This window comes from Ostrea edulis, chromosome 4 (assembly GCF_947568905.1).
Source record: "Ostrea edulis chromosome 4, xbOstEdul1.1, whole genome shotgun sequence".
Classification (NCBI taxonomy): domain Eukaryota; kingdom Metazoa; phylum Mollusca; class Bivalvia; order Ostreida; family Ostreidae; genus Ostrea; species Ostrea edulis.
The window spans coordinates 15,498,415-15,522,021 of NC_079167.1; the positions used below are offsets into that span (position 1 = coordinate 15,498,415).

The window sequence follows — 23,607 nt, forward strand, 5'->3', positions numbered from 1 at the left end:
AGTTCAAAAGCGTGACCTTATTAAATACGAAACTTGTGAAACTTGTGTTCCTGGGGTTCTGACTAAATAGCGGGTATATTTAGTGTTTAATCTTATTTAACTCAAAGGTAAAAGATGTATTATCTTGTTAAAATGATTATCAGTTAATTGAAAATTTTACCCATATGGTATCCGATAAAGCTTTCACTACAAACTCGGGAAAAGAAACGCTACTATTTTTATTTGGAATCAACTTATTTGTCAACATTTCAATTAGTGAAACCAATATGGCTCCTACAAACGTGAAGCTGAACTCAGTTGGGGCTGCTGCATGCTTCGCATTTGGGCTTTGTATGGTTATTTATATTGTCGGGTTTCCTGACTGGTTTCAGAAAGAAAAGAAAATTAGTTTAAAGGAACTTTTGTCAGTAAGCATTGCTCTTGTTGAGCGAGGTGGAACTCGGGTGCGCGAGATACGTGAACGTAACACGTTGGCAGACAGATCAAAAGGTAAAACAAAGGAAGGTGCCGAGGAAGTGCTCACAGAAGGTGACTTAGAATCGCATAGGTCTATTGTGTACGGATTCGCCAAGACTTTCCCGGGACTCCAGGTAGTTTATTTCTTGGTGTAGATATTCATAACACTTTTGACACATAAGTTTTAGGGGTGGGATGGGCACTTCTTACCCCATTTCGTACCCAGGTCACTTCGTATACAAATTGCCACTTTGTATCATAGTTTCCACAGTCCATTCATCCCAGTTAGGCCAAAATAAAATGTATGTGTGTTCACTGTTTCCTATTTCACTCTATTTTTTTTGTTAAGTGGGGTAGGTAGTTAAAACATTTTTATTTTACTGAAACATTTTGTTTTCTTTTTGCAAAATTTCTAGCATTGTGTAAGTTCGCCAACACAAACATTCTGTTCCATCTTGAATTACTCTGACCACGGGAGTCAGCAGTTTTACCGGTTAAAATCTACTATGTAAACAACAACTGAGCTTCGCAAGCATAGTGACAGGAATGCAACACAATTTCAGCAAATTTTCTCTGGTGCTTTATTTAGTCATAAACACAACAGCATGCATTATAATTTGTCCCATCTGATCTCTGGTATACCCCGTTAACTTCCATAATCAACTCTATAATCTAACATTCACAAGGTCTTAAAAAGAATTTATGCCATGAGGGTTGTGTGACATAATTATTAACGTCATTTGTTACTGAAGTATTGCGGTTGAATTTTATAAATATAATTTTATAATATATATATACATGTGACTAAAATGTTTGAAATATTAGGGGAGGTTGTAGACCTTTATTGATAAAACTGTTCTCTCCGAAGTTGAGCAGGATACTTCTATATCATTTCATTTTTCATTAACAGGGCCGGCATAATATTCATTGAAGAGTCTTATGGGGAACAGATGTCATTATATTTTTTTGCCGTCATATGGTTGCAATTGCCATATTTTATGGCCAACAAGCTGCACTGCAAACAAACCATGCTTGTTTATTTGAAATTTGAAATCTTCTACGTTAACATTTTGATACACTTTTAATACGTATGTGAACATTTTGAAGATCACTAGTAGTCAAAATAGAAACTCAAATGTGAACATGGTGAAAAGAAAAAAAGTGCAGTTTGAAAATAACAGATTTATATATAATTATATATATATATATATCATCAATAAAATATTTAGGGTCAGCAGCAAAAACGGAGTTAGGGTCAGGAAACTGGAAACAACATATATAATATATTATTTTGGTCATAGCAGGGTACAGAGTGACTCCTAATATGTTAGGCCACATTTAAAAATATGTTTGTTTCCCCTCTCCCGACCCTAAATTTCAGAGGAAGGTCGGTAAGTAGGTAAAAAGGGTTTTTTTTTTAGCTAGCAGAATTTTATTTATTATGAAATTCCCATAACCATTAACAATGCCCAATACCAAACGTCATGAAGCACATCATCCATGTTTCCTCATCAAACTCGTATAGTCAGTTCTCGCGTAAATTCTGCTTTGATTGCCACGTTTTGCAATTAGGAAAGGTGTCGATAATTCGGACAGTACTTCATGTATTTTGGAAATGCTCATTATCTAACCACTAAACTTAGGCATTGGACTACATGTATACATATTGGTTGATTCGACGAACATTGGGTTTCATCAGAATTTTCTCTGCTATTTATACCACATACTAACACTTAAATAAAGTTAGGGAGAATGTTGCAACTATGGACAATGGTGTTAGTTTTGGACACATGGTGTTATAAAATTGGTAAACTCGGTTGCTGTCTTTTATTTATGGTTCACTGACATTTTATGCTTTTGTTTTTTGCACATTATCTTAATTTATATATGATAGTGATTTTCATTATATTTTTAAATGATATCGGTAGATCTAGTTTACCAGAAAACGTTTCAACGGGACTTGATTTTGCCGATCAAACAAAATGGATGCTGACATCAACCAATCAGAGCTGAGTTACACATGTGCATATAATTAGATGTTTTCCAGTTTGTAAATATAGCATTAGTTCAGAAATAAGTTAAATTGAGAATGCTTCTGATTGACTGTCAAAAATATTGCATCCGTCCGAAATATCAACACTTTCCCCTACTGAAGAACACAACTTGCACACTGGATGCCCCGAATTCTCTTGTTTCCTCGCTCCTCGTATAGACAACATTTCTCCATCTCGATCTTGCAGATCACTAGTCCGAATTGCGAGCCGAATTCAATGTTAAACTCACTTGTAACTAATCAATAAAACAATCATGATTCTTGTACTTATTAATATCGATTAAAAGAAAATATCAATCCAAAATTCGATATTAAACAGAAGCCAACAATTGTAGTCAACCGAATTTTCACTGGCATTTGAGCAAACGAGTCTCGTGACTCAAAACAAAGCTTGACAGTTTGATAAAATGTTTTCAAGAGACTGTTTATGTGATGAAAGAACCCATAAAATCGATATTAGTAAGTACAAGAAGAATCGTTTTATTGATTAGTTATGAGCTTAAAATTAAATTCGGCTTGTAAGTATTTGAAATCAGCCAGAGAATGCCGCCTCCAGCTGGAGGCGGCGAAATTTCTAGATTTCGGACCAGAACACCTCCTGTATTCGTATTGTCATTATTTTTTAATTTTGGATTGAAACCAAAGAAGATATAGAAAATTTTTGTCATTATAAAATACTGATCTGCAGCAGAAACGACCTTGAATTTTTCTTCAAATTAAAAAAAAAACTTCACCAGAATGGCGTAAAAAAAACTTATGGGTCGGTGTGAATTTTCAGACTCGGTCGGGCGAGGGGAAACAAACAATATTTTTATTTTGGCCTTATACCCTGGGTGTGGGGTATGCAAAGTGCACACTTTAAAAGTAATAAACTTTATAACTGCACAGTTTATTGTAGAAGTTTGAAATAACTAATCAGATTTCCACTTGTGTTGAATAATCGGGAAAAAATCATAATCAATAATTGGTCATAATCGGAAGAACTGTATCGATCAATGATCGATATAATCGGCATTTACATTTTAGGGTTATTTCTTTTTAATTTTATGCTCGGATATGTGTGCAACATTATATTGAACATACACATGTTATATTATATTAGGCTTAACGAGGAATGAAATGTGTTTTCTCTAGTCACAAATCAAATTGGCTTTACTTTTAAGAAAAAAAATCCAGACGTCTGACTTGAGTTTCCCTGGGTTGGGATATACAATGTATGTACATAAATATGTATCAAGTTATCAACTAATCCGAGATTCCTCTGACTTTTATATCGAGACATGTGCGTGTGAGAATTAGAGCGGACTCCATATTGAAAAGTGGGAATTCAGCTAATGTAGCTGCTTTGCCTACCTTTTACAACTTTATTTCGCAGATCTAGAAAGGATTCAATTATCGGTTGAGTACTTTGATGCCAATTGGAATTTTGTGTATTTGTGTGCTGACGTCATGGGCAAAGAAATCAAATGGCAATTAGGCGCCCTATGTTAAAGTAATGCTTCATTTATCAGTGTTAGAGCTTTTTACATGGCAATAGCATCATATTAGTCATGCTCAACTTGTAGTATAATCATCTGATAACTGAATCCTCGCATCTTGGAAAGTAAACCTGCGAAATAAAGCTGTTAAAGGTAGGCAAAGCAGCGACAATAGCTAGTGTCACTGAATTTCCACTTTTCAATATGGAGTCCACTCTGACTCTGCCCCGTACATATCACGATATAAAATCGGGGTTAACAGTCAGAAGAATCTTGGATTAGTTATCAACTAGTGTACGGCGACAATTGATTATGAAAAATATAATCGGAATCAAAGAGCCAAAAACGATCGACAGTCGATTGTCAGCGACAATCGTTTCATCCCTAATTTCCACAATTTTCTTACAGGTTATATCTGAAGAGTCGGATATTAGACCAGTCAGTTTTCGATTCATAGACAATGTTAATTCAAATAATGAGGAAGTGGAGAAATTAGTCAAAAGTGATATGTCAGTGCCATTTAATAAGGTGTCTGTTTGGGTTGACCCACTAGATGCTACTCAAGAATATAAAGGTAAGTTTGTTTTACTTATGCTTTATGTCTATTTGTGGCGTGGTTTTCAATGCCCCAGACAGTAAAAACATGCAGAATTTGCAATCCAGATTTAATAAAACTTGGAATTTGATTATCACTTGATGTCAATCGAGACACTGACAGAGTGACAAACTAAATGTATAGTTGTAATGCTGTATTAAGAAGGGGTGGCTGCAACTAAGCATTTCATGGATTCATGAATTTGAAGTTGTTCAGGTAAACATTTAATGTTTTGATTAGACAAAACTAAAGCTGAATGAGAATTTACACATCAATAAATCCGAAAATGCAATGCATTCAAAGGTGCCTAAAACAAAAAACATAATGTTTGGAGACTCAGTGGGGAACTATTCAAATTTTTGAATCTGTATAGTGAACAAATTGGAGTTATAAGAATCAAACAATTTTGAAAACTCCGGACATTTAGTCAAAACTTTTATTCAGTTTGTGAGTAAAATGTCATTGCAACTGATGAGATAGATGCAGTTATTGCATTTGCAGGAAAAGTTTCCCAATATTTTATAACTGCGACCTGTGACAGGACTGCTAAAACCTTCAGTGTCTGAGCTATATTTGCATAATTGACATTTGAGGTCTGAGCATTTTTTGAAACCTCCATTACTATACGTAGCTGAGGCCTCAACGGGGAGTTTGACCTGGGTAAAGGTTTATTCAGTTTGGTCCTTACTACCATGTCCTTCAGGTTTCGGAGCGTCTGAAGGATGCCATTTGTGGTTCCTTAAAAACACCAACCATTCGTTTATTGGCATACAGAATGGGCTGGTGTCTTCTAAGAATACCATTGATGTTCTTGAGAGCGGGATGATACCTAGTGACTAATGGAACCCTGTCATTCTGAGGTACTGGAGGAGGGATTGTCGGTCCTGTCGTGACATCTTATCAATCGCGGACTGTACCTTGCAAGGAACATATCATTGGTTTGTGGGACACCCTAAGGTCGAAACCAGTCAACCAAATAAAATTTTTACTGCATTCTCATGATGTGTTGGTGATCTGTTTTATTTCTTCAAGTTTATACTTTTCAATTTGGATCCAGACCCTGTTGAATACCGCATGGTATCCTCTCATGAGAATCTTCCGTAATTTTAACCTCAAGGTGTTGGTCTCCAGTTAATTACTTTTTTGACTTTGTTCATATGTAATACAGTTTAACATGACCTTAATACATGTATATAATCACATTGCAGAGAATTTGAGGGAGTATGTGACAGTGATGATATGTGTGGCCGTCAATGGGCAGCCAACCATTGGAGTCATCCACAAACCATTTGAGAAAAAAACAGGTAACAACTGGATAGATCTAGAATTTGTAAGATTATTAATATTTTTCAAATTCTTCCCACTCTTATTTTATGTCCATACAGATTTTACTCAAGTATAATAAAGCAGCCTTTGATCTGTTAAATCATTTGAAGAAATTCAAAACATTGCTAGGGTAGATTTTTACAGGAAGACTTCAAGTTTGCGAAAAATTTCCCAAAATTTTGATGTATGTTCCTTGCTAGGGATTGTTTTCCACTGCATGTGGGTCTGTTAAAAGGCATCAGTCCTGACTGAAAATTCGCACAACTAACAACAAACTGAAAAACTTATCAGCTAGACAAGCATTACAGGACAATAAACTTCATTCAAAATATTTAGCTATGCTTAGAAAGTTGGTTCTCCATTTTGGGGAAACTGATGTGCTGTATGAGAATGGGACTAATTATTATATCCTAGTTTCACAGAATCCAGCATTATGACAGACATACTGCGATGTGTACTGAAGTGCTGGTAGATCTGGATCCGCCCATCTAATTTCATATTGATGCTTATATGTATTTTCATGTTACAGTGTGGGCTTGGGTGGGTGTTGGACATTCCTCTAACCTCCAAACTATCAAAAACAGTCGGGAAGAAGGTGATCCTCACAACATCATCATATCCCGCTCCCACACAGGAGATGTGGCCGACAGTGTCCGCAAAAGTTTGGGAAATAATACCCATATTATTTTTGCAGGAGGGGCAGGTAAGTCACAAAAGTGGCAAAGTGGCACCATACTCTTCAGATGAAAATTCATATATATGTATGAGTAAACTCAGATGACCTTTTGCAATTAGTTGTCATTCATTGTGCGTTATGCATTGTGCGTTAGCAACTGAACATTTTTAACTTCGTCTTGGTAACTACCATTCCAATTCTTTTCAAATTTGCTATGAAACATCATTGGGACAAGGACGACATAGATTGTAAATTTCAGGACTCCTTGGGCCTGAGGCAAAAACTGCCAAAATGGACCAATTTTCAAAACTCTTCCTCTCTACAACCATGCTTGTGTAAAAAAAAAACCCAAAAAACTAAATGCATAGTGATGTAGAGCAGGAAGGCCTCTACCAAAATTGTAAATTTCATGATCTCTGGGGTAGGGGATCTGACCCCCAGGGTAGGGCCAAACTTGGTACATACCATTTATGTGTACAACATTTAAAGGGTTTTTACCACGATTTTTATTGCTTGTAAATTTATATGAAAATGTGGTGTTTTAAATCATGCTGGTATTATTTTTTCGATATAAAGCGTGCTTTAGTGATTATTTTGTATCGAAAGTACAAAAAGCCAGATATGCATATTATCGTCGAAGATTTTCATGCCATTAGTATGTATTGTCCTACGTATCAATCGTGGTGAAGCGAGAAAGCATGAAAACATTTAAACAAGTTGTGAACAGCACATACAGCAGGCTATTGATACCATTACAAATTGGAGAGATTCATGATGCTGCGTGCTTACGTAATGGAAAAAAATTGCAACTATATAATGGATAACAGCCTCCCCCCCCCCCCCCCCCCCCCCATTCCACTATTTTTATTTTATAGTAGTGAATGGGACGATTATAAGGTAGAGGTTATGAATGACTATTGGCCCCATGTATTAAATGACAAGTAACCCCCCCACCTCTCCCTCTTAATCACACACTATATACGATTTAAGAAGTCGATAGATTTTCAGATTGGTAATTTTAGAATCTGGTAGGCACCCTCCCCTCCCCTTTGAAAAAAAAGATCATAAATGAAATGGATATCGGTAAATCGGCCTGTTTCCTTCAACACGATGTAGGTTAATGCACCAATCTAATTAAAAGCAGATCTTCTCCAGTGTAACGGTTAGAGAAGAACTGATTTTAATTAGATTGGCTAATACATGTACAGACCTGTAATGCTTTAAAAAAAGAATATTAGGATCTACAAGGGAACATGAAATTTTTGTGAACGAAAAGTGTCATTCTATGATAAGACATTGTTGTCGAATACCTATGGGTGATCTCGTTTTTTACTCATCGTCGGATACCTATGGATGATCTCGATTTTTACTCGACGAGATCACCCATGGGTATCTGACGATGAATCATGATGATAAGATAGATATTTACCAAAACGTTCCACCCTTTCTGTGATCGGGATCTCCGTCCGAGTCCGTTAATGTCGTACATAATGTTAGGCTATTGTTTGCTGACAGAATTTCTCTTAGATTTGGCACAGCGACAGGTTCAAACATGTATGGCTGAATCTTAAATACTAATGGGATGTCATCGATGTCGGAAGACTAACTATCCATTCGGTATAATATATGACTTTCGATACAATCTATTCACACACACATACATGATCATACATAGCTGCTGCAGCACATTGACACATATGACGTCATGACGTATCACGTGACTAGATAGCTCATTAGTGACGATTTGTGAAGCGGAAGCTTTGAATATGTGCAGATAAAATGCATGTTTGTATCAATTATTGGGAGTAATGAAACAATATAACAGCAGAAACGTGCTTTATTAAGGTTACTCCTTCTGATTTTATTACATTAAAAATCGTGGTAAAAACCCTTTAAATAACATTTTCTTTAGTTAAGCACTATTGATACTAGAGTAAAACTAAATAGATATTTAGAAAGAGCAGGTAGTCCTTTACCAAAATTATAAACTTGATGATCCCAGGGGTAGGGGTTTTGGTATCAGGGTGGAGCCAAAATGGTCAGTTATGAAATATGTGAACAATAGAACATTTTTAACTTTTTGATAACTACCATTCCAATTCTTTTCAAATTTTGTAGAAAACATCATTGGAACAGGGGGGGGGGGGGCTTAAATTGTAAATTTTTGGATTCCTGCACCCCTGGGGCCTTAGGGGCAGGGCAAAAATTAACCAATTTTAAAGATTTTTCTTTTTTACAACCGCACATGTGTAGAAAAACTAAATGCATAGTGATGTAGATCAGGAAGACTTCTACCAAAATTGTATATTTCATGATCCCCGGGGTAGAGGTTGTGACAACAGGAAGGAGCCAAACTTAGTGTATACAGTGTAATATGTGTAAAACATTTAGATAATGCCTTTTTTAATGCTATTGATACTAAATTGAAACTAAATAGATATTTAGAAGGAGTAGGCAGTCCTTGACCAAAATTGTAAATTTCATAATCCTCGGGGTAAGGGTTTGGTTCCCAGGTCGATCCAAATTTATCATAGTGATATGTTTTCTTTATCATTTGAAATACTTCTTGAAGTTTGCCGATATGGTATGAAAACTAAATGCATATTTAGGAAAAGCAGAAAAGGATTTACCAAACTTGTGAATTTCGCAACCCCAGGGTATTGACTCAAGGATTTGTCCAAATTAGTCATATTGTGTTAATGTTATGTATGTCATATTATGTAAAGCCTTTTATTACTATAGGCACCTTTGAGGGCATTTTAAGAAAGATGTAATCTTAAAAAACTTATACATGTACTTTTTTTAATATAGTATTCAAAACAAGAAATTTTTTCTAGAATTCATAGGTTTTTGGATTAGTGATACTCATAACTAATACTCAGGTGACCGATAAGGCCTGTGGTAAGAACTCTTCAGGCAAAATAAAATTTGGTCACATGACCAACTGGATATCGCATCCCAATAAAATTATCATGATGTTATCTTTCTTGATTGAGTGCAATACTTGTCTGTTGAGTGAAACAGAACAATGATTAAAGTGTTGTATTTTCAGGTTTTAAAACACTAGAAGTCATAGAAGGGAGAGCTGATGCTTATGTACACACCACAAGAATAAAGAAGTGGGATATATGTGCTGGGAATGCCATTTTATCTGCATTTCATGGGAAAATGACTACTTTAGAAGGGGCATTCATAGACTACTCTTCTCGAAAAGAAGTGAGAAATAATGATGGTTTGTTAGCAACTCTTTATGATCATTACAAATATTTAGAACAACATGTCGCCAAACCAATGGAGCACAACAAAGATATAAGGTAGTGGAAGATTTAGCGTGAGATGGTGGAAGCCTCAGCATAGGAGGAAGATAGAGCATCAAAAGGTGGAAGATTCAGCAGGACTTGTTATCCAGTGATATTTGTATGCATCAAGAAACACGCCATTCATCTTTCTCATAAGTGTAGATGTTTCAGTTTAAATGTATTGTGTGTATGAGAGTTCATATACGGAGGACATGTGTAGTTGATAAGAGTGTTGAGAAGCCTTTTTGAAAGGGTTTGATGTACATAATGATTATATTGTGACAAATCAGAGCAAAATATTAGCTCCAAAACTGTAGCTCTCGGGGGGAACAATTGCAATATATATTTACCAAAGAGGAACAAATCTACCCCCTATAGAAACCTTTGGTTTTACAGTGCAGCTTTTTCTGCACATGAATGAGGTCTTATGTTGCTGTATTCTTATGTTGCTGTCTCAAAATTATGATGTGAAAACAATCCTAATATTTTTTCTTGCTGTATTTGTGTTAAAACATACCTAAATCATTCATTCAGTCGTTTTGTTTGTTGACAAAGTAAATCCCCTTTTCCCCAGAGCTACAGTAAAATAAACAATCCTCAGGGAACGAAGTAGACGCCAAAAGGTAGCGTGAGACGATGTATAATTAATGCTTTATGATTTCTTCTGTATGGAAAACTTTAGCTTGGTTTTATTTAGCAATTGTTTTGAAGATTCTTTCAATTTGCATTGCCAAATTTGAAGTTAAGTAGGTATCACTGCAACAAACAGTTTTAAATTTAGTGGATTCTCAAATTGTAATCACTAGTCTAGGGTTATTGGTACCTTTCATTTTTTTAAATCTGCACAATTCTACGTTCACCAAAAATAGTCCGTAAACAGCGGTATGAAATTTTTCATATTTTGTATGCAAAGAAAATTCTGTCATTTATGAAGAAAAGATGATTTAAGACAATCAGGCAAAAGTTCATAAGATTCTGAATGAAAGACTGATTGATGCTTTTGTGTATTGAATCCATTTGTATATTGTTTGTGTATCTACAGGTCAGAGTGATTGTAATAATGGTAGCAAATTTTTAATATACCAGTGTTTACCAATATTTATAAACAATATGTCCAAAGGTATTGTTGTATGCACAGCAACAAAATTGTAGATGGAGTGGGGGTTATATATTGGAATCAGGTTGTTAGTCTGTCTTTAACCGCAATTGTTTCCAGGCTCTTAAAAAACTAATAGCATTGTCTCTCCACTTGAATGAATCTTTATACACGGACTTAGTATGAATGAGGAGGATGTGTCGGATTGATTTTAGGGTCAAAAGGTCAAAGATCTAGCTCATTGGTCAAACGGTTTTCCTGACTTTTTTTCATTACGGATACAGATATTGCCCTGAAACTTAGTCACAAGCTTCCTCTCAAAGGAATACAATTTCAGTTTGCATTTCTTTAGGGCTGAAAGTAGGTCAAACAGTTTTCCAGATTTTTTGGTTATGGATACAGGTATTGTCCTGAAATGTAGTCACAACCTTCCTCTCAGAGAAATACAGATCCAGTTTGCATTTCAGCTTAGTGTGTGCACTGTGACCTACTTTATGGCTAAAAGTAGGTTAAATAGTTTCCCTGGACTTTTTCTCATTATGGATACAGATATTGCACTCAATTTTTTTTCATCACTGTCTGATGGGCACATGATGTACCATTTACAGTACTCTTGTTAGATAATATTTCTATCATCCTTTAAACTTTAAAGATTTGCTTGAAGGCCAGGGGTTAATAAATTATACTAGTATCCCTTGATTAGATAAATGAACTAAAAAAGTAATGCACTTTAGATTTTCAGAACACATATTCATTGTGGTCTAAGTTATGTTATTTACATCAGTTCCTGTAGTGTTGTAACTAAATGAATTACTTTACACTTCCACTGTGAACGCTGAACAGTTCCGTTCTGGTAAATGTGGATTTCATTATCGTTATTACCACATGTACTACCATTCCAATTTAACAAAATTTTATTATTTTTATTGGTGCCCCTTTTTGCGATATTAGTACATGTGTATTATGCTTTAATTTGCATTGGGTTCATGAATCAAAATCATGATAAGAAGTGTGACCTTGACTTCTGTTCTTTTAACACTAAAATCTCTTTGAAGTTTTCTATTCTTTCATTTGCATATTTATTTATTATCTACATGCAGATGCTATATTTTCTTTTTCATTCATTTGATACATATACATAACTATGCCTTGGCACCTGTGGTGCATTTGGGATTTTTTTTATTAGATTATTTTATTTTTATGAATTTTTTATTAAAGTCCACAAAACTGATAAATATAAAGTAACTTTATAGAATATTAAATGAAAAATTACAAAGGTTAATGTATTATTTATTTCAATATTTAAAATTCTTCGCTACAGATGGACATCTTACAAACTAACTGAATGCATAAATTTATGATGAATATAGTGGTCTCTACCAAAATAATGACACCATGGTTGGGGATTCTTGCCAGTGCATGTATGCCCAGTTTGGAGTTTCTGAACAGTTGAACTGCCAAACAGTACATTTCCTTTCCGTATAGTAAATCGTCAATAACACAGTATGTTCTTTATGAATAGTTAAATGCTTGTATAGTAGTTATTTTTATTGATGTTATAGAGGTACAAGGTGCTAGATTTTGTTGTTGGATTACATGTTTTATATGTTGCAGGATGTTGATATGCTTTAATAGTTGCAGTTAACGATACTAGTCATAAGGGAATATTTGGTTGACGAGATGCATGTTATATTCTACTTGAGGACATTATGACCTAAGACTCTAGGTAATAATTGATGCATACATTTTTAAATGTCCGAAACATTCTGAAAACCTGAAAATTTGAACCCACCCTCTAATGTTATGTTGTGTACTATTTGAACAACAGATTGCAAAAGTATACATTGATTTATAAAAATATTGAATAATGTTCCAGTTATTGTGGAACCTGTATGAGGTTCGAGACTTTGTGCATCTTTTTATAGCTAACTAATTATATACATGTATTATGTGAACAAAAATTTAACATATTTTAAATCTCTGGCATTTGTTTTTCATTTTTCTCACTATTTGTGTAACTTTTTGATGTAAAGGTAAATGATATTAATGATAGAATAATTTTGGTCAAATGCATATTATTTAATTGGCCATTCTCACAAAAGTGATGTTACAGGGATGTTGGTACATGTGCATTTCTTAATCAATGCAAGCTGGTTTTTTCCTTAGTAACCACTGAAAATGTATGAAGTTGTGCATGTAATTAACAGTCTGGTATTCACAGTATTGTTTTTTGACAGAGCCTGTATGCAGTATGTGGGATGTTTATTTTCACAGTCTGGTACACATTGTTTTTCATAGAGCCTGTATACAGTATGTGGGATGTTTATTTTCACAGTCTGGTACACATTGTTTTTGACAGAGCCTGTATGTGGGATGTTTATCTTAACAGTCTGGTACGCAGTGTTTTTGACAGAGCCTGTATGCAGTATGTGGGATGTTTATTTTAACAGTCTGATACACAATGTTTTTGACAGAGCCTGTACCGTATTTTGCCGAATATAATACGCAGTGGTGTTTAATACGCACCCCCCACTATGAGCCTAAAAGTTGGTGAAAAAACGCACTTCGGGTGTATAATACGCAGCAAAAATTTTGACTAAGCGGTAATCTTTATTTTATACTTGGTGTTAATTTTCACTTAATGTTTTTGCAGAAATAATGAATTCTAAACAACGCACAATAATTTGCAAACTTTTTGAGATGAGGTCTACATCGCGGTAATCTTCAATGAGAATCTTCAGGGAAATATCAACCCGGACAAGCCTGTTCATTTCAGCAAAGCACGAGATTTTGTAGCATTAAAGTCTTAACTGACTCGATATTTCCTTTGTTGAAACTTAAAATCAATCAAATAGCCATTTCTTTACCCGGAGGGGGTATTTAACAAAAGCAGTGTACACAACAATGGCTTCGTAAAACACACGCTTTTACGCAAGAATAGTTATTTCAAAGATTCAAATAAGTATTTCATTAAAAATTAGGCCTATTCATAAAACTTACAGTAAACAAACTTTTAGCAAGTGACAAAATTATTTTCCAACAATTTTAGCACGTGTCAAGGCATTATTGTGTACACATGCTTTCAATAATGGCGGCATGCGATGTAATGAATAGTCAGATCCAATGCAATTTGATTGGTTGTTTGTTTCATGATAATTGAAGTATTTAGATATTGTATATATATCACATTTTCTGCAATTTTACGTTTCTGTAGTAATTTTCTTGAGGTCGAATTTTCTACTTAATAAATAGGTGAACGTGAAAAGGCGTACAGTATCCGAAGCCTTGGTCTTTGAGTGAAATATTACACTACTTAATCGCCGAGTTTCATCTGGAAAAAAGGTCAAAAACCTATTGTGGTATATAATACGCACCCCTTTCTGGCACAAAAATATTCTCTAAAAAAAGTGCGTATTATATTCGGCAAAATACGGTATACTGTTTGTGGGATGTTTATTTCAACAGTCTGATACACAATGTTTTTGACAGAGCCTGTATGCAGTATCTGGGATGTTTATTTTACAGTCCACTTTTAAGCTGTGAAAAGAATTCATTGGTAAACCCAACACGAACAATGGAGTAAATGTTTCTTATGTTCATCTGTTTTAGTTCATTTGAGCTATAAGGTAGTGAACTTTTATGCTTGTTGAAGTTTGTCAATCATGTGTTTGTCTTTCAACTTTAATATCATGACTGGACCATTTTCAAGGAAACCCTTGATTCATCTAAAGTAAAGGATTGTTTGAGTAAAAGCCACACACACCATTCCAAGGGGAGGTAATTAAGATGGGGAAGACCGAGAAGAATCAGTATCTGATAGTTTTTTCAAACCATGACTACCAGTCAGATTAAAGGTTACAGGGCATTTTTAGCATGCATATAGTAATTATTGTCTGACTGATAACTAGAGAAACCCTTTCTGATAGTCATCAAACTTAATAGGCAGCTTGTTTATGATTTGTAAAGGAGCGTTATTGATTTTCAGGTCAAAGGTTGTGGAAGATGATCTCTGTTGATTTGCAGGTGAAAAGTCAAAGGTCTTACTAACTTGCATACAGCCATTATCCAACTGATAAATAGAGAACCCTATACCTGATGGTTATCAAAAGCTTTGGCAGATTGATCATGCCTTGGAGATTGCAGGTTAAAAGGTTACGTTTTCTAAACATGAATTTCAATAACAAACATGTTTTGTTTCTCAATTTTATAGTATGCCAGCATTAGTTGAACTAGGTGTGTATTTCACACTCTCTTTTGAGAGAGCTGGTGCCAAGAAGGGGTCCAGATTCTGCTGTAGATATTGCTGTGTTCAGTCCAATGCCAAACAAGGTGCCACAATAAGGATCCAAAAGTTTACATGGAGTATTAGCGCGAGTTTTAAGAATATTCTGAAGAACAATTGCAACAATTTATCAAATTAATGAGAAAGAATTCATATTACTACAAATTGAAGGCAATTTTAAGGTTTGTTGAATCATACGCTTTTGGCCCCCCCCCCCCCCCCCCCCCCCCCCCCCCCCCAAGTTTATTTATATCCAGTCATTTGCAGAGTGGACTGGTGTTTGTCAAGTCATGATCTTGGACATGAATGAAAATTTTATTTCTGCTTGGGTAAGGTGGCTCAGGTGAGCATTATGGCCTTTTGTTTTATTGTATACCTGTGATCTTTTTTAAAGATTTAAATTTTTTTTCAGTGGTAATGGTTTTGTATTTTCAAGTAGTGAATGTATCATGTGTATGACAGATGTTGTAGGTGCTAGATCACGTGAAAACTAATTAGCTGTTTCAGATTCTATGCAAACTTTATAGTATATATATTACAATGCATATTTCTGTTTAGATTTTCTGATTGTTTTAAAATTATGCCATACACGTATTTCACCAGGATAAGGTGTGTGAATTCTCTACTACATGGTTTCTGTAAATAGAATTGCAGTATTAAGACATTATAACCAGCATATCTTTGTACAATGTATTATAGTCTGGTGGGATTGTCTTTCCTTTTGATTATGGTATAAAATGTGTATGATTATGCAGACTCTCAGCATTGGTGAACAAAATCATATTGACTTTATTGTCGGTTTTTGTTTTTTTTTTTTTTTTTTTTATTTCCTGTCAAATGTTGACTGTACTTTATTGTTTTGAAGAAGATAATAAAAATGAACAGTATTTACATGTATATAGCTATAAAACTAGCAGATTGCACAGGTAAAAACTAGCAGATTACATAGGTACGCTGCTCAACAGTTCTCTATGTGCTTTATCGATAAATGACCAAAGGTTTGCATTCAAACATTTGTACTGATTTGAAATAGGGCATAAATTCACAATCCTTGCAGAAATTGTTTACTACGAAAAGTAAGACATATACATAGTTTGGCAAAATTTCCATCAATATAATGCTAAACATTTTTGTGTAGATTTTCTGTTTCTCATTAGATTACTAATTATATAACAAATAAACAGTGCATAGCAGTTGGTTAATTTATAAATATAATTCATGTCATCAAGATATTCATATAAGAAATAAATTTCATTTTTGAAAATACACAAGGTATGAATTGCGATGCTTTAGGCTATCATACTTCATGAAGCGTACGCGTTAGCATTTCATAAAAAGTATACTGGTGTGACGCATTGCTGTTCATACCCTGGTGTATTTTCAAACATTTTAACCTTGGTTATATCTCTTATACCATTAGAGGTAAAGCTTTCATATTTGGTATGTGTATTCCCTGTGGCAAGGCCTTTCCATTGACACCAAAATATTTGACCTGGTGACCTTCACCTACTTTTAGAAAATTTGAATATAAGCCACATTTTCAGATGGTTAGAGGTACTGCTTTTATATTTAGCATGTGCATTTTTTGTGAGAAGACCTTTCCAATGATACCAAATTTGTTGACATTGACCTAGTTTTTGGAAATTTAAAAAAAAAAAACTACTTTGCATGGTCATATCTTTTACACCAAAGAGGTAGACCTTTCATATTTGGTATGTGTATTCCTTGTGGCAAGACCCGATTACAACAAATTGGAATTGCAAGACATTGTTGGTCAAGGTCAACAAATCTGGTATCGTTGGAAAGGTCTTTTCACAAAAAATGCACATGCTTGGTATAAAAACAGTGCCTCTTACAATTTGAAAGATATGGGTTATCGAACTTTCTAAAAGTTGGTCAAAGGTCACCAGGTCAAAAGATCAGTGTTTCACAAACATCTTCTTTATATTTACACTTTACTTTCATTTCCATTGGAATATTTCCAGCCGTAAATAGTAGTAGTTGTACTGTGTTATTATCAAGATTCATACATGCATATTCGTTCACATTCATGGTTATGAATGGCTATCATTTTGATTTGTGATGATATCGAAGGTAAAAACATTAGAAATGTAAATATATTGATACAGTATGTACATAACATGATGTATAATATACATCTACACTATACAAATCCCGCTCATCATACATGTTCTGTTAGACTACGTCAGGCTGTTCATTCCACGCGTTGAGTTTGCTCTCTTTTGAGGACATCGGACTATTAAGACTGCTGTTGAAAAACTTTGGAGCCGTTAATTTCTTTTCGTCTTTTGACGCTTTACTTTTGTCTTCTTTCACGTTATTCCGATTTTTAATCAGAGGCTCTGGCGTCCAGGCGAATGAAAATTCAGAATTAGCATCTTCTTCACCATAGTCACTGAACGAATCGTACATTGAAACCATATCCTCTGAATCGTTAGATGTCGCTGTGCGCTCCTCCGATGTGGAGTTACTGATTTTATGTGTCAGTTTAGGTTTGCCTCTCGCTTGTTCTGAAAGCTCACTGTACTGTTTTTGGATTGTAAAGGCAATTTTTATACCGGACAAGAAGTCGTCACCTTCATTTTCGCAAATATGCAGTGCTTCCATACAATTTTCTGAATTTTTCAATATTGCGTCATTCAAACAAATTTTAAATCGAATGGGACTTTTGCACTGAAGTTCCAGGAGCGTTGCAGTGCAGTTTAGCGTCGCCGCCAATACGGACTGTTCTTCGATGACGCGGACACATTTCATGACGCTGGAATACGTGGACGCTATAATTGGCAATTCACCGAAAGTATGTCGGATCAATAGAGGGAATTGATCCTTCTTGTCAATTAGATCTTCAGTCTTCAACAATCCGCTGCCATTCTCTTCGCTTTCGAAAATCCTGTAGAAGCATCCCCCTTGCGTAACGTCAATTAAAACGCTCTCGTCTTTCTCGTCTGCACAGATGAGAATTTTGTCAGATGACCGAGTGCGCCCGTCATTTCGAATTTCATCATATTTGGTCTTTATTTGAGCACTTTGTTTGCGCTTCCCCTCGAACAATCCTCTGACGGTGAAAATTTCTCCACTCTTCACATGTCGTCTGACTATTCTTGGGGATTCATTACCAATTGCCACCAAAGACAAACAGCTCAAGCTCCTGGCAGAGAGAAACTGGTTGGCTTCGCTTTCAACTACCGATTCCAGTGTGGTGTCGGGTGTTGACTTTTCAGAGGGACTGTTTATTACTTGAAACCAGCCTACAGGTAAAATGTGTATGTCTATTCATTTGACTAAAAACTCTTCAATTTTTTATAAATATATTCACGTGCATTTGAATCGACTTTAAAATTACAGGAGTGATATGATGAGGAAAAAGCTATGTCTTGGTTTTCATATAGTAATAAAATAAGATCACACAAGAAAGGAGTAGAAATCCTTTATTTCTTTTTTTCCTAATTGTGAAAACTGCTTATTTTCCTGAAGTAATATGTATTTCAAAGAAAAGATCTCGAGTTTATGATGACTTATATTTAAAGTTATTAACCATTATACGAATAGAGAAAAAAGTGAACAGTTACCCTCATAGTCCTCGGGGATGACATACTGTGGGTGTATTTCCGTGATCTGCCCAGACGAGGCTTCCCTCTGGAGACAACTCACCCGAATTTTCCGGGTCCACTTTCTAGAATGGAGCAATAAAGGTTCTGCCAGATCAAACCGAAACTGATCACCATGTTCAACAGTAGGTGTTGCGTCGCTACAACGCACAACAAGAGGAAGTTTAAAGTTATCTACGATATCGCCCAGTGTATAATTCTGGACACTCCACTGCATGTCCGAGAGGTCCACTCCATTGCTTTCTGTTCGCTTCAGGATGTTGGTCAGTTTTCGTTTGAACATTCGGAAAAGTCTACATCTATTCGTCAAAATTCGTTTCACTGTTGACTTTCAATAACAACAAATCCAGGGTTCCTCTTTGTGCAGTTGACGACGTTTTAATTCACTTGATGAAATAAATCGGTCTTTCGAAACGCCTCGATGAGCCTGTATTTTTTTCCATGCATTTTTGAAATATATCACAGGAAATTAGCATATGTATACTACCCAACCGGTATCGATATAAGAAATAATGTCCACATCATATCACGCACAACTTTACCTTTGTGAGACAATGTTAGGGATATCCACCAGGCATTTTATTTCAAGATTCACTGGAGATAAGAACGAGAATAGTGATAATAATTAGACAATTTACTGGAGGGCGTTTTGGTTGGATTTCTACAGGGAGCAGATAGGGTTATAATTGTGTGTACTGATCAGTGAGGTGTGTTACTTTACACACAACTGTCATTCAAACAAGTCATACAGGCTGTTTACATTATCATTCCAACTTCTGAAAACGAAATATTAGATCCGCCATCGGTGACGTTTTAGATGTACATGGGCTTTTTATTTTACCAATAGCAGTTTATGACTTTGAAAATTATGGTGTCAAACTTGACCAAGACATGAAAACAATTGAATCTGATTTTTTTTTAGTGAAGCTCGGATTTTATTTTGGGTAACTACTTGCTGTAACCCCCCCCCCCCTTAATTGCTTTGAGTATTTTATATATATTTTACTAAATAAACAAATCTCACAGAGAAACCGTAAAATAAACTCAGAGAAACCAGACTTTAGAATGACCGAAATTTATCTTTGTGACGTTTGGTGCGATGCGTCTATACTTCAGTTGATCTGAAGTTGTTTTTTTTTTTAAAGCTCACCTGAGCTGAAAACTCAAGTGAGCTTTTCTGATCGCCTGTTGTCCGTCGTTTGTACGTCTATAAACTTTTTACATTTTCGACTTTTTTTCCAGAACCACTGGGCCAAACTTGACCAAAAGCGTCATTGGGTGAAGGGCTTTCAAGTTTGTTCAAATAAGGGTCATGCCCCTTTCAAAGGGGAGATAATCACAAAAATGCAAATATAGGGTGGGGTAATTTAAAAATCTTCTTCTCAAGAACCACTGGTCCAGAAGAGCTGAAATTTACATGAAAGCTTCCTGACATAGTGCAGAATCAAGTTTGTTAAAACCATGACCCCCGGGGTGGGATGGGGCCACAATAGGGGATCAAAGTTTTACATACAAATATATAGGGATATTTTTTTTTTTAAATCTTCTTCTCAAGAACCACTTGGCCAGGAAAGTATAAATGTACATAAAAGCCTCCTAACATAGTGCAGATTCAAGTTTGTTAAAATCATGATCCCTGGGGGGTTGGGATGGGCCACAATAGGAGATCAATGTTTCACATACAAATATGTAGGGAAAATCATTAAAATTCTTCTCCTCAAGAACCACTGGGCCAGGAAAGTACAAATGTACATGACAGCTTCCTGACATAGTGCAGATTCAAGTTTGTTAAAATCATGGCCCTGGGGGTAGGATGGGGCCACAATAGGGATCACAGTTTTACATACAAATATATAGGGAATTTATTTTAAAATCTTATTCTCAAGAACCACTGAGCCAGAAATATGAAAACATGAAAGCTTCCTTATATAGTGCAGATATTCAAGTTTGTCAAAATCATGGTCCCCAGGGGTAGGGTGGGGCCACAATAGGGGACAAAGTTTTACATACATATAGGGAAAATCATTAAAATCTTCTTCTGAAGAATCACTGGGCCAGAAAAGTTTACATTTACGTGAAATTCTTCCTGGCATAGTTCAGATTAAAGTTTGTTAAAATCATCCCTCCCCCCTTTGGGGGAAGAGTGGGGCCACAATTGGGGATCAGAGTTTTACATACAAATATATAGAGAAAATCTTTTTAAAAATTCTTCTCAAGAACCATTGGGCCAGCGAAGTTTACATTTACATGAAAGCTTCTTGACATAGTGCAGATTCAAGTTTGTAAAAATCGTGACACCCGGGGTAGACTGAGGCCACAGTAGGGATCAAAGTTTTACATGCAAATATAATGGGGAAATCTTTAAATATGGGCCATGGTGACTCAGGTGTGCGATGTGGCCCATGGGCCTCTTGTTATTTCTATGTTATCCAAAATATACAAAAAAAGACATAAGTGGGAAATTTACAATCTCATAAAGCACATGTATTGAAACAATACATGTTGCTGCAAAGATGAATCTGGACACGGTGAACCGTGCGTGGCTACACTGTGATAAAACTAATGCAATAATTTTCTCAAATAAGAAAATGACGAAACTCAACGTTGTTTTTATTATAATCACCCAATAATTCATCTCAAACATGAATATAAATATTTGGGAATTATTTTCATCTGTAATGGTAAACTTTAATATGCAGCTGAACAGCTAGCTGACCATGCACGGATAGCTTTTATGCAACAAAACATTCTTTAATCTTTTATGATAAATTATGCGTAAAAACTCTATTAAAACTTTATTCTGCTCTTACTGAACCTATCATTTTATATGGCTCTGAAATTTGGATTTCAGACTTTAATATCAACATGACCAACTACCCTTTGAAAAAAATACAGCAATTTTAAAATAATTAAAAACGTTTTGAGCGTACAGAAGAAAGCTTAAGATTTAGCCATTAAACATGAACCAAGAACTTTCTCCATCTGCATTATAGCTCTCCTCTCTGTTTAAATATTACAAAAGACTATAAACCTATGATTATGAAAATAGTATTAAAAATCCAATACTCACTGCCGCTAAATTGGAAGATTGATTGTGGATTGTTTTGATGTTTTCCGCCACACTCAACAATTTTTCAGTTATCTGGTGGCGCCCAGTTTTTGTTGGTTGAAGAGAGGAGATACCATGTACCTGGGACACCGACCTTCTGAAAGTAAACTGGGGAATTTTTTCACTTACCGGCGCGAGCGGGATTCAAACCCGCGCCGACCAGAGGTGAGAGGCCGTGTGATTTTGAGCGCAATGCTCTAACCACTCGGCCACGGAGGCCCCTAAATTAGAAGATGATAACCTTTATGACACTGAAATACACTGATACATATAAAAAAGTTAAGAGCTAGACTAAATCTTTCATCATTAGCACATTTTACAACTATTTGAAGAATGACTATATCGATAGTTTTAACATGCAACTACAAAACACTGAATTTTCTACACGTGGAAAACTTCTCCTTTACAGTAAAATTAGAAAGAACTAAGAATTACAAGACTATTTAAAATTTCCAATTGTGAAAGAAGTACGCTCTAAATTAATAAAGCTAAGAATATCTGCCCACCCTTTAGGAATTGAAACTTTTAGATATTTAAAACCATATATTCAAAAAGAACGTCGGTTTTTTCGGTGAACTACTGTTGAAGAAGGTTTTTTTTATATGATTGCTTTATGCTTAAAGATATTTTTTAAAAAAATTACCTTTTAAACATCTACAACTCAATGGGAAAACCATTGCAAAATACTACATGTACGTACCCTGTCAATACATTTCATTCTAGAAGGTTATTTGAATGTTTACATGATTATTTTGAATTGTGCAATAAAAGTAGAGTGCTATAATTATACTACTAGTGTTATATGCAATACTAAATTGCATATATACAGTTTGACGTCACATGTACATGTTAAATGTATACATATTTACATCTGTATATGAGCTGTTCGTACTTAGTTTATTATCATTATATATCTCATATTCTTCAACATGATTGTATGCCAACATTTTTGGTGAATCAATAAATCGAATTTTGTCCTCTCCCCCTTCCTGCGTCTAACGCAAGTACTTTTTTATACCCCCCGCATACTGGAATCGGGTTGTCCGTCTGTCTGTCCGTCCGTCCGTCTGTAGACGCAATGGTTTCCGGGCTCTAAAGGATTATCCTTTCCACCTACCGTCACCATATCATATATATGGACTACCCATGGGATGAAGATGTTCCCTATCGATTTTGGGGTCAAAGGTCAAGCGCACTGGACATCGAAGTAGCAATATGGTTTCCGGACTCTAAAGCGTTATCCTTTCCACCTACAGTCACCATATCATACATATGGACTACCCATGGGATGAAGATGTTCCCTATCGATTTTAGGGTCAAAAGGTCAAAGGTCAAGCGCACTGGACATCGAAGTAGCAATATGGTTTCCGGGCTCTAAAGCGTTATCCTTTCCACCTACAGTCACCATATCATACATATGGACTACCCATGGGATGAAGATGTTCCCTATCGATTTTGGGGTCAAAGGTCAAAGGTCACGCGCACTGGACATCGAAGTAGCAATATGGTTCGGTTTGTCATGCCATTTGTTTTTTACACTCAGAAAAGAGGTAGTTTATACCTATTACCAACACCCTTTGGGAGATTGGGGTAAGCGGGGGGTATTCT

The 23,607-nt window shown here is 35.5% G+C and overlaps 2 protein-coding genes across 2 annotated transcripts; one reads left to right on the forward strand and one right to left on the reverse strand.

Moving 5' to 3' along the window:
- Positions 1 to 46: 46 nt before the first annotated feature.
- LOC125668441 (inositol monophosphatase 3-like) lies at positions 47 to 9,969 on the forward strand. The gene is made up of 5 exons (XM_048902611.2): positions 47 to 590; positions 4,396 to 4,561; positions 5,791 to 5,886; positions 6,438 to 6,611; positions 9,637 to 9,969. The coding sequence occupies exons 1-5, from the start codon at positions 165 to 167 to the stop codon at positions 9,900 to 9,902; spliced, it is 1,128 nt and encodes a 375-aa protein (XP_048758568.2). The 5' UTR covers positions 47 to 164; the 3' UTR covers positions 9,903 to 9,969.
- A 6,252-nt stretch (positions 9,970 to 16,221) lies between these two features.
- LOC125668439 (uncharacterized) lies at positions 16,222 to 19,541 on the reverse strand. Its single transcript, XM_048902609.2, has 2 exons — positions 18,852 to 19,541; positions 16,222 to 18,530 (listed from the first exon to the last, which is right to left on the reverse strand). Exons 1-2 carry the CDS (start codon positions 19,171 to 19,173, stop codon positions 17,458 to 17,460), a joined length of 1,395 nt encoding a protein of 464 aa, XP_048758566.2. The 5' UTR covers positions 19,174 to 19,541; the 3' UTR covers positions 16,222 to 17,457.
- Positions 19,542 to 23,607: the final 4,066 nt, after the last annotated feature.